This window comes from Portunus trituberculatus, chromosome 7 (assembly GCF_017591435.1).
Source record: "Portunus trituberculatus isolate SZX2019 chromosome 7, ASM1759143v1, whole genome shotgun sequence".
Taxonomy (NCBI): Eukaryota; Metazoa; Arthropoda; class Malacostraca; order Decapoda; family Portunidae; genus Portunus; species Portunus trituberculatus.
The window spans coordinates 2,690,667-2,703,235 of NC_059261.1; the positions used below are offsets into that span (position 1 = coordinate 2,690,667).

At 38.9% G+C, this 12,569-nt stretch overlaps 1 protein-coding gene across 1 annotated transcript in view; it reads right to left on the minus strand.

Moving 5' to 3' along the window:
- Positions 1-12,569, minus strand: part of LOC123520588 (coiled-coil and C2 domain-containing protein 1-like) — a 91,665-nt gene that overhangs the window by 52,870 nt on the left and 26,226 nt on the right. Inside the window, exons 7-8 of the mRNA XM_045282997.1 lie at positions 10,816-10,961; positions 9,648-9,768 (exon numbers count right to left, since the gene is read on the minus strand). Coding sequence (XP_045138932.1) covers positions 9,648-9,768; positions 10,816-10,961 — 267 coding nt within the window. The remainder of the gene's footprint in view (positions 1-9,647; positions 9,769-10,815; positions 10,962-12,569) is intronic.

The following is a 12,569-nucleotide window of genomic DNA, read 5'->3' on the forward strand; positions in this document are numbered from 1 at the left end:
CTCGACATAACCTTCCAGACAACTATCCTCTCTTCTTCAATAACACTCAACTTCCCTCTCCTCTACATTAAACACACTCGGTCTATCCTTCACTAAAAATCTAAACTGAAATTTCACATCTCTACTCTTGCTAAATCAGCTTCCAAGAAGTTATGTCCTGTCGTCTTCGTCCATTTTCTCTCCCTCCCAGCTGCTTGTATGTACAAGGGCCTTATCCGCCCATGTATGGAGTATGGCTCTCATGTCTATCCACACACAGCTTTACTAAACAAGGTGGAATCTAAAGCTTTTCGTCTTATCAACTCTTCTCCTCTAACTGACTGTCTTGATTCTTTAAGTCACCGCCGCAATGTTGCATCTTTATCTGTCTTCTACCGCTGTTTTCATGCTGTCTGCTCTTCTGAACTTGCTAACTGCTTGCCTTCCGCCCTCCTGCGGCCTCGCTGCACAAGACTCTCTACTTCTTCTCATCCCTATTCTGTCCATCTTCCTAATGCAAGAGTTAACCAGTATCTTCACTCCTTCATTCCCTACACTGGTAAACTCTGGAACTCTCTACCTGTGTCTGTATTTCCACCTGCCTATGACTTAAACTCTTTCAAAGAAGTGTCAAGACACCTCTTACGTTAACTGGACCCTCCTTTTAGATTTTTTGTTTTTCTTTCTCCTACTTTCCTCTAAACAGGGCCTCAACCAGCATTTTTTTTTTTTTTCAAACACTGTTTTTCCTTCCAGTCTTTAATGTCTCATATATTTTATCAAGATCTTCCTGTAACTTGTCACAATCTTCCACATTCTTTACTCTCCTCATAATTTTAGTATTGTCCTGAACATATTCATGTAACTGTCAATTCCTACTGGCATATTATTAACATAAATCATGATGGACAAGCACTGATCCTTGTGGATCTCCACTGGTTACCTTTTCCACTCTGACTTCTTTCCTTTCACCACTGTCATTTCTCTTGTGTGTGTGTGTGTGTGTGTGTGTGTGTGTGTGTATTTACCTAATTGTATTTACCTAATTGTAACATACGGAAAAGAGCTATGCTCGTGTTGTCCCGTCTCCATATCTATTAATGTCCAGCTTTTCTTAAAATCATGAATATTCCTTCTTGACCACTTCCACGTCTAAACTATTCCATGCTTCCACCCTTCTATGAGGGAAGCTATATTTTTCACATCTCTCCTATAAGTGGCCATTTTAGTTTTTCCCATGCCCTCTCGACATTCTTTCATTCCACATACACAGATCTTCCCTATCCATTTTTCCATGCCAATCATCACTCTGTATATTGCTATCAGGTCTCTCTTTCTCTTCTGTCTGTGTGTGTGTGTGTGTGTGTGTGTGTGTGTGTGTGTGTGTGTGTGTGTGTGTGTGTGTGTGTGTGTGTGTGTGTGTGTGTGTGTGTGTGTGTGTGTGTGTGTGTATTTACCTATTTGTGTATTACAGGGCCTGAGCTAAGCTCTCTGTGTCCTGTCTCCTTGTCCATTCCTGTCATATCTCTCTTTCATCTGATTGACACACACCGCGTCAACGACATGACTGCTCAGTTTATTCCACTTATCAATGCTAGGATGTGGAAAACTGTATTTTCTCTTGTCATTTAGACAGATGTCCTTTATTAGCTTTTTTCCATGTCCTCGGAGATGATTACTTGTGGTCACCTTTATCAACTCTCTATCCAGTATGTCAATATTGTTCACCAATTTATACATAGTTATCATGTCTCCTCTTGTTCTTCTCTCTTCTAATGTGGTCAGCCCCAGTTCCCTCAGTCTTTCCTCATAGTCTAACTCCCTGAGTCCTTGTACCATCCTTGTTGCCAGCCTTTGTACCCTTTCTACCTTCTTCACATTTATCTTCATATGCGGTGACCAGACACATGCTGCATATTCTAGCTGGGGTCTTATTAAGGTGCATAATATCTTCATCATTCCTTCATCTAGGTAGTGGAATGCAAGGCCAATATTTTGAAGCATGTTATATGTTTTCTCAAAAATCTTGTTAATGTGTTTCTCCGGTGACAAAGTGTTTTGCACGGTTACTCCTAAGTCTTTCTCCTCATTGGTCTCCTTAATTTTCTCATCACCCAGTCTGTAATCCCAGTTTGGTCTGTATCTACTTCTTCCCATTTTCATAACATGGCTCTTGTCTATATTAAATTCCATCTGCCACTCTTTACTCCACTCATATATTCTATCAAGATCTTCCTGTAACTTGTTACAATCTTCCACATTCTTTACTCTCCTCATAATTTTAGTATCGTCCACAAACATGTTCATATAACTGTCAATTCCTACTGGCATATCATTAACATAAATCAAAAACATGATGGGACCAAGCACTGACCCTTGTGGAACTCCACTGGTTACCTTCTTCCACTCGGACTTCTTTCCTCTCACCACTGTTCTCATTTCTCTTCCCATTAAGTAATTTTCCATCCATTTTGCTAGTTTATCATTTACTCCTCCAGTCATCTTTAGTTTCCACATCAGTCTATTGTGTGGTACTTTATCAAAGGCCTTTCTCAAGTCCAGGTAGATAGCATCCACCCATCCCTCTCTATGTTGCAGTATGTCAGTCACTCTTGAATAAAAACATAATAAATTGGATACACGATCTTCCTTTTCTGAAACCAAACTGCCTTTCACTCAGAATGTTTTCACTTTCTAGATACTCACTCCACTTAGCTTTAATTACTTCTTCACATACCTTGCACAATATACTAGTCAACGATACTGGTCTGTAATTTAACGGTTCCATTCTACTACCATTCTTATATATAGGCACAATGTCAGCTCTTTTCCACTCTTTCGGGACTAATCCTGTTCGTATGGAGGTTTCCACAATATCAAATATGGGGTTCAACAATTGATCCTTACATTCTTTTAGCAACCTCCCAGATATGCCATCAGGCCCCATTGATTTATTAATATCCAGATTGCTTATAATTTTCCTTACATCTTCCTTAGTAACCATGATGTCCTGCATTTGCTTTATTTCCGTAGGCCTTCCTCCCATAAAATGCTCCTCCTTTGTAAACACTTTGCAAAAGTTGTCGTTCAAAATTTCAGCTATCTCTCCAGCATCTTCATATACTTCTTCCCCGTTTTTTACCTTTTCTATTGCCTCCCTTTTATTTAGTTTTCCATTTATGAATTTGTAAAACATTTTGGGTCACTATCACAGTTTTCCACCACCCTCTGTTCATATTCCTTCTGTGCTGTTCTCCTTACTTCAACATATCTATTCCTTGCTGTTTTGTAGCCTTCCCTTGATAATACATCACTGTTTTTCTTAAGTTTCTTCCATGCCTTTTCTTTGTTCTTTTTTGCTTCTTCACAATTTCTATTAAACCACTGTTTATTATTTAAAGTCCTCTTTCTGTAATATGGCACAAACTTTTCACAGCAGAGTTATACAAATCCATAAATTTATCGTACTTCAATTGCATATCTCTTTCCTGGTATACCACGGACCAGTCAATTTCATTAAAGAACTCCCTTATATGGTTATAATTTGCCCTAGTATAATTTAATTTTTCTTCCCTGCGTTCCACAATCTTATTCGTGCTTAATTCTGTATCCAGCTCAAAGTTAGGACATCATGATTGCTTTTCCCCAAGGGACTTTCATGTTCAATTTCCTCTTTTAGAGAGATTCCCCTGGTAAATACCAAATCCAACCTTGCTGCAACATCTTGTCCCCTGCACCTTGTTGGTGATCTCACCCACTGTGTCATCAAGTTATTTGTAGCTACCTTTAACAATTCTTCTGCCCACTCACCACCTTTCACCACTTCGTAGTCTTCCCACACTATTTCTTTGCAATTAAGTCTCCAACTATCATCACTCTATCCTTTCTGTTGAGTTCTTGCTTCATTCTGTCTAGAGTATTTCTCATCACCATTTGGTACTGTTCATATTCCCAAGCACTGGTTCTGGGTGGTATGTATACTGTTATAATATTAATGTCCCTCTTGCCATCTGTTATAAGCATACTTATCACTTCCTCATTTCTCTTACTATAGTTCACCTCCTTCACTATCAGATCTTCCTTAGTAAGAACCATTATACCACCACCACCTTTATTTTTTCTATCATTTCTCCATACTTTGTAGTGTTTTACAACAAACCAGTCTAGCTTTATTTTGGGCCTTAGCTTTGTGTGTATTTACACACAAAGTTTTACAGGGCCTGGGCTTTATGCTCGTGTGGCCCCGTCTCCATATCTACACTTATCCAATCTTACTTTAAAAGTGTGCACACTCGTTGCAGACACTACTTCTTCATCTAAACTGTTCCACGTCTCAATACATCTCTGCGGGAAACTATGTTTTTTAATATCTCTCAGACATCTTCCCTTTCTCAGCTTTTTACTATGCGATCTTGTGCTTCGGGTGTCATATTCTTCTCTCAGGATTAGTTTCTCATTATCCACTTGGTCCATTCCGTTGATCAATTTATAGACTTGTATCAGGTCTCCTCTCTCCCTTCTTTGTTCCAAGGTTGGTAGATCCATAGCCTTTAGTCTCTCCTCATATGTCATCCCTTCAAGTTCTGTGTGTGTGTGTGTGTGTGTGTGTGTGTGTGTGTGTGTGTGTGTGTGTGTGTGTGTGTGTATTTACCTAGTTGTATTTACCTAGTTGTAGTTTTACAGGGCCTGGGCTTTATGCTCGTGTGGTCCCGTCTCTATATCTACACTTATCCAATTTTTCTTTAAAACTATGTACACTCTTTGCTGATACCACTTCCTCACTCAAACTGTTCCAAGTCTCAACACATCTTTTGGAAACTAAATTTTTAACATCTCTCAGACATCGTCCCTTCCTTAGTTTCTTACTATGCGATCTTGTGCTTCTAAAGTCATATTCTTCTCTCAGGATCAGTTTCTCATTATCCACTTCATCCATTCCGTTAATCAATTTATAAACTTGTATCAGATCCCCTCTCTCTCTTCTCTGCTCCAAGGTTGGTAGATCCATTGCCTTTAGTCTCTCCTCATATGCCATCCCTTTCAATTCTGGAACCATTCTTGTAGCCATTTTTTGTAGTCTCTCTAATTTTCTTATGTGTTTCTTTTTATGGGGAGTCCACACAACTCCTGCATATTCCAATCTAGGTCTTATTTTAGTACTTATCAATTTCTTCATCATTTCCTTGTCCATATAGTGAAATGCTACTCCAATATTCCTTAGCAAATTATATGTCTCTGAAAATTCTATCAATATGGCTAACCGGTTGATTATTTTCTTCCATTGTCACTCCCAGGTCCTTTTCCTTTTTTACTTTTTCTAGTTCTACTCCATCTCCCATCTTATAGATTCCCACTGGTCGTCTTTCACTTTTTCCCATTTCCATGACATGGCTTTTGTCCACATTGAATTGCATCTCCCATTTTTTGCTCCATTTCCAGATCTTGTTTAAGTCTTCCTGTAGTATTTCACAATCCTCTTTTTGTTTAATGACTCTGCACAGTTTCGCATCGTCCACAAACAGATTTATGTAGCTGTTCACTCCCTCTGGCATGTCATTTATATATACGAGAAAAAGTATTGGTGCCAATACTGACCTCTGTGGCACTCCGCTGTCTACTGTTCTCCACTTGGACTTCATATCTTTAACTATCGTCCTTATTTCTCTTCCCATTAAATAATTCTTCATCCATCTCAATGTGCTTCCTTTTAAGCCACCCTTCTCCTCTAACTTCCATAGTAATCTTTCATGTGGCACTTTATCAAAAGCCTTTTTTAGATCTAAATAAATACAGTCAACCCATCCCTCTCTCTCTTGTACTTTATCAACTATTCTAGAGTAGAAACTCAATAAATTTGTCACACATGACCGACCTTTTCTAAAACCAAATTGGCTATTTGATAATATTTTGTTGTCTTCAAGAAACTCGATCCATTGCTTCTTTATTACTTTTTCACACATCTTGCATATTACACTAGTTAGTGATACCGGCCTGTAATTTAAAGGTTCTTCCTTCCTTCCGCTCTTATATATGGGAACCACTTCAGCTCTTTTCCACTCCACTGGCACTGTGTGTGTGTGTGTGTGTGTGTGTGTGTGTGTTTACCTACTTTATTGGAAAAGAGCTATGATCAATGCTGTCCCATATCCAATCTTTTAATATCCAACTTAGCTTCAAATCTATGAACTGTATACTTTTATCATTCACTATCTTCTCACCCAAACTGTTCCACCCATCATTACTTCTACACAGGAAACTATACTTTTGACATTTATAAGCACACTTCTTCAGCCTCATTCCATGTCTCTTGGTACCTTGTGTGTCCCAAACCATTGAGTCATTCTGCTCCACTTTCTCCACTCCTTCATATGGTTGATATATTGCAATCAGGTCTTCCCTTCCTCTCTATTTTTTCCAAAGTTGATACAATAGATGGAACTTTGCCAATCTCTCTTCATTTGTCAAGTATGATATTTGATACCATCTTCACTGCTGCTCTCTTTACTCTCTCCAACTTTTTTATATACTTTTTTTGCGTAGGATGACCACACTACTGCTGTACATTCCAGTCTAGGTCTAAGTAGTGAATATAATAATCTTCCTGATCATTTCCTCATCCATACATGCAAAGTCTGTCTTATTTTTCTCAACAAGTTATAGGTTTCCCCTGTAATGATGCTAATGTTTCTCCAGCATCAAATTCCCAGTCATTGTAACTCCTATATCTTTTTCCTCTTCTGCTCCACTCACCCCTTCACCATTCAACTCATAATTTCCTTTTACTTTCCTTGAACTCTTCCAAATTTTATTATTCAACATTTCTTTAGATTAAATTCCATTTCCTGGCAGTGACTCCACTCTGATATCTTGTTCTGACCTTGTAACACTCAATTCTCCGCACTCTCAACTTTTTCTGCAACTTGGCATCATCCACTACTTGTGCTCTCCTACATATCATTTATGTAAACTACAAACACAATTCGTGAAAGTACTGACACTTTGGGTACTTTCCTTGTAACTCTCCTCCATAATGCTTCCTGATCTTTTACCACTGTTCTCATCTCTCTAGTTTTCAAGACATTTTCCATCCATCTCAGCAGGCCACCCACCTCTCAGCCCACCGTCTTGCTTCAACTTTAGGTCTAAATAAACAATCTACCCAATCATCTCTCTCTTATCTTATATCCATCACTCTAGAATAAAACTCAAAATCCAAGTTGTAGCTCTGTCATCATTTTCTTGTAAATACTGCATCCTTTTACCTTTCACTAATCTTTCCCACATTTTGCACACAAGCTTGTTACGTAGACACACATATCTATACTTCAATGGCTCCTCTTCATTACCTTGATTGATTGACACTATGTTGGTTCTCTTCCATTCATTCAGGAGTCTACTTGCAATTAGAGAGCTCTCAATAAGATTGTGGAGAAGCCCCATGTAGGCCTTTGTTTTCAGAGGGACACACATCACTGCAACATAATATCATCTTCCTCCTCTTCTATTTATAAGTTTCAAATCTAAGCCTTATACCAAGCTTTTTTGCCTTTTCCACACTCTCCATCTTGATTTTCTTTTTTACAAGCATCATCACTTTTCCACTTATCCACATATTGTAATTTCCCACTCAATGTTGGTGACTGAATCTCTTAACGTAGTTTCTATCATTGCCATGATGTCCAGTACATTTTTTTTATAAACTGTTCACTTCATCAATGAATGAGATTGAATCATTAACATTAGCCACTGTCCATATCCCTTGCTCTCCTACAGCTGCACTTCTGCACAGTTCACTCTTCCAGTGTACCACTTTCTCATTCTTACATTCATTAATCTCTAGAAAAAAAAAAAGTTCTCTCTTCTTTTGTTTTCTGTTCACTCATTTCTTTTGCTTCTTTTCTCAATTCAACAAGTTTCTTCCTTTCTTCCTTATTCATTTTTCTTCTTTTTCAGATTTCTTTACACTCAGTACCCTTGATTAGCTTCCATGCATTTGCCAAGGTCTCTTCAGATGCTGTTTGTAATTTTAGTTTAATTTTCATTAATCTATTGTTATCCTTTTTATTTTCATATTTTCAAATCTTGTACACTTCCTCTATTTCCATCTTCTAAAGTTGTATCACCTTCATTCATCACACTCGGTAGCTATCAATCAAACTTTTTTTCTCTGATCTCATTCTCTTTTATACCAATTCACGTCATTTTCTTCCAGACCAAAGATCACGAAGCTTTTCTTTTTATCTTCACTGTCTCTTACCAGATGCTCCTGTTCTTTTTTTTTTTTTTTTTTTTTTTTACATTACAAGGGCACTGGCCAAGGGAAAACAAAGTGTTGGAAAAAAAAAATCCCGCTGGTTGCCAGGCCCTGTTAAGAGGAAAGTAGAAAGAGAAAAAACAAAAAAATCTAAAAGGAGGGTCCAGTTAACGTAAGAGGTGTCTTGACACTCCTCTTTTGAAAGAGTTTAAGTCATAGACAGGTGGAAATACAGACACAGGTAGAGAGTTCCAGAGTTTACCAGTGTAGGGAATGAAGGAGTGAAGATACTGGTTAACTCTTGCATTAGGAAGATGGACAGAATAGGGATGAGAAGAAGTAGAGAGTCTTGTGCAGCGAGGCCGCAGGAGGGGGGAAGGCATTTATGGCCTTCCTAATTAAGCTTTCTTTACTCATCTGGTCCTTCATTACCTCTGCATACCTCTCTTTATTTTCCACCTCCTTACACTTATTGACAGATTTTCCTGCCATTTCCTTAACTTGTTCTTCACTTTCCTTAATTTGCTTTTCCATTTGTGTCTTGGACGATTATCTTGCTCATCCTTTCCTCCAGCAGACCTAAGTTACATTTCTCTAGACTCTACCACTTTTTTAATCTCTCCCATCTTGTTTTGGTTTCCCTTCTCATTAATCTGTTTCTGCAGCATTTACTCTTTGTCATTCCCTTCCTTCCTTAGTACACTATTATCCTGATTTAAACTTAGATTTTTAATTTCTAGGTCTCTTTACTTCACCTGGATCTCCTCAACTTTCACCCCCAGCTTGATAATTTTCTTAGCACTTCATTTCCTCCTGTAACCTTAAAATCACCTCGTCTAACACACACAGAAACTAAGGAAGGGACGATGTCTGAGAGATGTTAAAAAATTTTGTTTCCCGCAAAGATGTGTTGAGACTTGGAACAGTTTGAGTGAGGAAGTGGTGTCAGCAAAGAGTGTACATAGTTTTAAAGAAAAATTGGATAAGTGTAGATATGGAGACAGGACCACACAAGCATAAAGCCCAGGCCCTGTAAAACTACAACTAGGTAAATACAACTAGGTAAATACACCTTCCTGTCAGTGCCCTAGTGTCTGCCATGATCAGTTGACACCTGTAATAAACCCTTCAGCTAACACTCCTTATTAATGTCAAAAAGTATAGTTCCAACCTCTTCTTTAATCTTCCTTTTTTTTCCAATTTTTCACAGAATTTTGTGATTGGGCCACCAGTGAGTCAAACATCTAATCAGTACAAAAACTAGGCATTATTCTTGTCTTTGCATAGAAGATACAGCAGAGAAAACATTCAAAGATCACACCAAAACATGTGGCCACAACCTCATTCCAGAGTGAGAAGGATAAACAACATACAGCAGCCAAGCACTCAAGTTTTCAGCCTCTGGTCTACTTACCTGGTGGGGAAGGCAATTCATCAAAGTCCACTGGTTTCCCTGCCTTGTGTTTCTTGATGGCATCCTCGTACTGCTTCATGATGCGCTGGTTCATGCGTTCCTTGCGGGCATTCTCCTCAGCCTGGCCAGATGACAAAGGAAGCAATTAGTAATCAGTGCCATATATTCTTGAATTGATGTGCCACTCAACAGTTTGTTTTTTGCAATGAAATTATCCTATTATAAATATGTCCCCTGCACAACTTGAAGACCTCCAACAGATACCCTCTTAGTCACCCTTGTCATGTCTCCTGCATCATCTGAAGACCTCCATCAGATCCCCTGCTAGGCTGGATTCACAATAGTTACTTTTTTGTGGTTAGTGGCCACTAAAAAAATATATAATAATAATTATAATAAAAAAAAAATAATAATAATAATAATAAAAAAAAAAAAAGATGAATAAAAGCACTGCACACATGAGCCACTTGGTGGGGGCCACAAATGAGATCAGTGACACAAGGGTTTCATGAAGTAGCAGATGTCCGTACTCTCGCTGTGAAGATGAAGCACAAAAAATTCAGATAAAACTAGGTGTATCCCATGGTTAGTAGCAGACTTCTGAGAGGAGCATTCCACACATTATTTTCTTTAATATTTTTGTCACTACATTCCTTCATATTCAAATTGTAAAGTGTTGGTCTCTTCCTCTCCATCTCTATGGCAGTCAAAGAACTCCATGTATTTTTCCCACTAACAGAAAGGAATATTTGACAGTGACAGATGGGACAAGACTGCCAAAGCAGCAGGAAGCAAGCTGATAACCACATACAGTGGCTCATGTGAATGCTACCATTTGAAATGATGGTTTCTATCACTGGCCACTGTGGCTGACCACATTGGTGGGGTTGGAAAATGGTTCTGCCCATCTCAACTTGCAGTTCATTTTGTGGCTGTAACAAAAAAGTGGCCCCTGTGAATGGAGCCATATAGATGTGTGTGACTGTGTTCTACATTTCATATCTTTTCTTGTGGTGGCCACTGCCCATAATAAGTGGCTTGTATGAATGCAGCCTTAGTCACCCTTGTTATATCTTCTGTGCCACTTGAAGATTTACATCAGATGCCATCTTGACCTACACCTCTCTAAGGTAACAGTGACAGGGTGAGGGTGAATGGTGCGTCTTACCCTGGCTTTGTCCCGCTGCTCTGTATACTTGGCCAGTCTCTGTTGCAGGGCCTCCAGTACTGAAGCAGGGCAAGCGGGGTCTCCAGGTGCTGGGGCTGCCTCAGCCTTGCTTCCTGCCTCTCCTGCTGCCTTGAGAGACTCTGTGCCTGTGGGAGAATTACAAACAATATACAGGGAATCCTCACAATTCGACGGGGTTAGGGCAGTCTTTCCTCCGTCAAATCAGCGTTAATTCGAATCGTGAAGCAATTTTTCCTATAGGATACTTAAGAATTAGGGGGCATAGAGACCAACCTCCAGCCTAGACCTCCCAAAATATCACTATAACTGTACAGTACATTTTTTGAAAAAATAAAACACTTGCATGATGCAACGGTCTCACGGTACTTGTCCCTGTTCTTCCAAATTATTGATACTGTTGATCTAGGGACACCCATTTGCAGTGCAATGACACTGATCTATACCTGCCTCACACTTTCTTATAAGCTCAAGCTTATCTTTGAAAGGCAGGAAGTTGTGCTTCTTAGGGCTGGGGAACGCTGGCTGGGGAGAGAGTGACGCAGATTAGAGATGCACAGGCTGCAATGCTCCCACTCTAAATTTTCATTTCTCCCTACCACTCACGGGCATTTCCTCCTACTTTCACTTACCACTCGTGCACATTTTCCCCTATTTTCACCTACACCAATACCAAATTCCTTTTTGTACATGCATATATCATTGTGTGAAAATAAATGCATTTATACTCTTTGTAATTTTATTCTTTTTACTACAAAAGAAATAAAAAATCTTTCTGGTATTGAAAAAATTAACTTTTCTTCGGTATATTATCATGTCAGACTGGACGATGAACGCGGGAACAAGCGATTGACTCTCGTCCTAATGGAGCGCCTCACCACATTGCACCATACTCCCACATGTTGCGTCAGATACAGTGGAGACTTAATACTCGAACGTCTAAATAGTCGAATTAATACTTGAAAAAATACCTATTAGTCGAACGTCCATCCACGTGGCTGCAAACAAAGGGTCTCTTCCTTCCCACCACCCCACGCAACCCACCGGTCCATCGCAGCCAGATTATCCTTCGCTGTCGTAAAAATAACAGTCCTGCGCTTTCTCTCCGGTTTTTTTTTTTTTATTCAGAAGCTTATAATGGCACCAAAGAGGCTTGTTAGTGGTGAGAATAAGCCTACAAGAAAGAATGTAGTCACAACCATTGAAAAGAAAAAGATTATTGATAAATACGAGAAAGGAAGAAGAATAACCAATCTTCCAGCTGAGTACAGGTAACCTCCGCTTAATGAAGGGGTTACATTCCTAAAAATACCCTTCATTAAGCAAAATTTCGTTAAGCGAACCAATTATAACAAGTTTGACCCCTGACTGAACTTCCATTGAGAGTACAGTGAAAGGTTTAATGAAGGTAAAAATTATGAAGTTAAACATTTAAGCAGTTTAGTTAAAGACTAAGTCATTATAATGTACACTAATGTATATATGTAAGTAACTTTATAATGTTGATGATCTTAAATTTATGAAGGGAGGGAGAGTGGAGCAGGAAATATGCTAGCTGGCAACCTGTGGAATGTAAACAAAGGGCACATCATTGTACCACATACAAAACTTATGTACCACATTTCCACAAGGCTTTCCATTTTATCCATTGCAGAGTCACGAATTCAGGTGGTTCTTTTAACTTGCAAAGAAGATATGATCTCACCAGCCTTCTTAATAGAGTCTACTGACTTGAA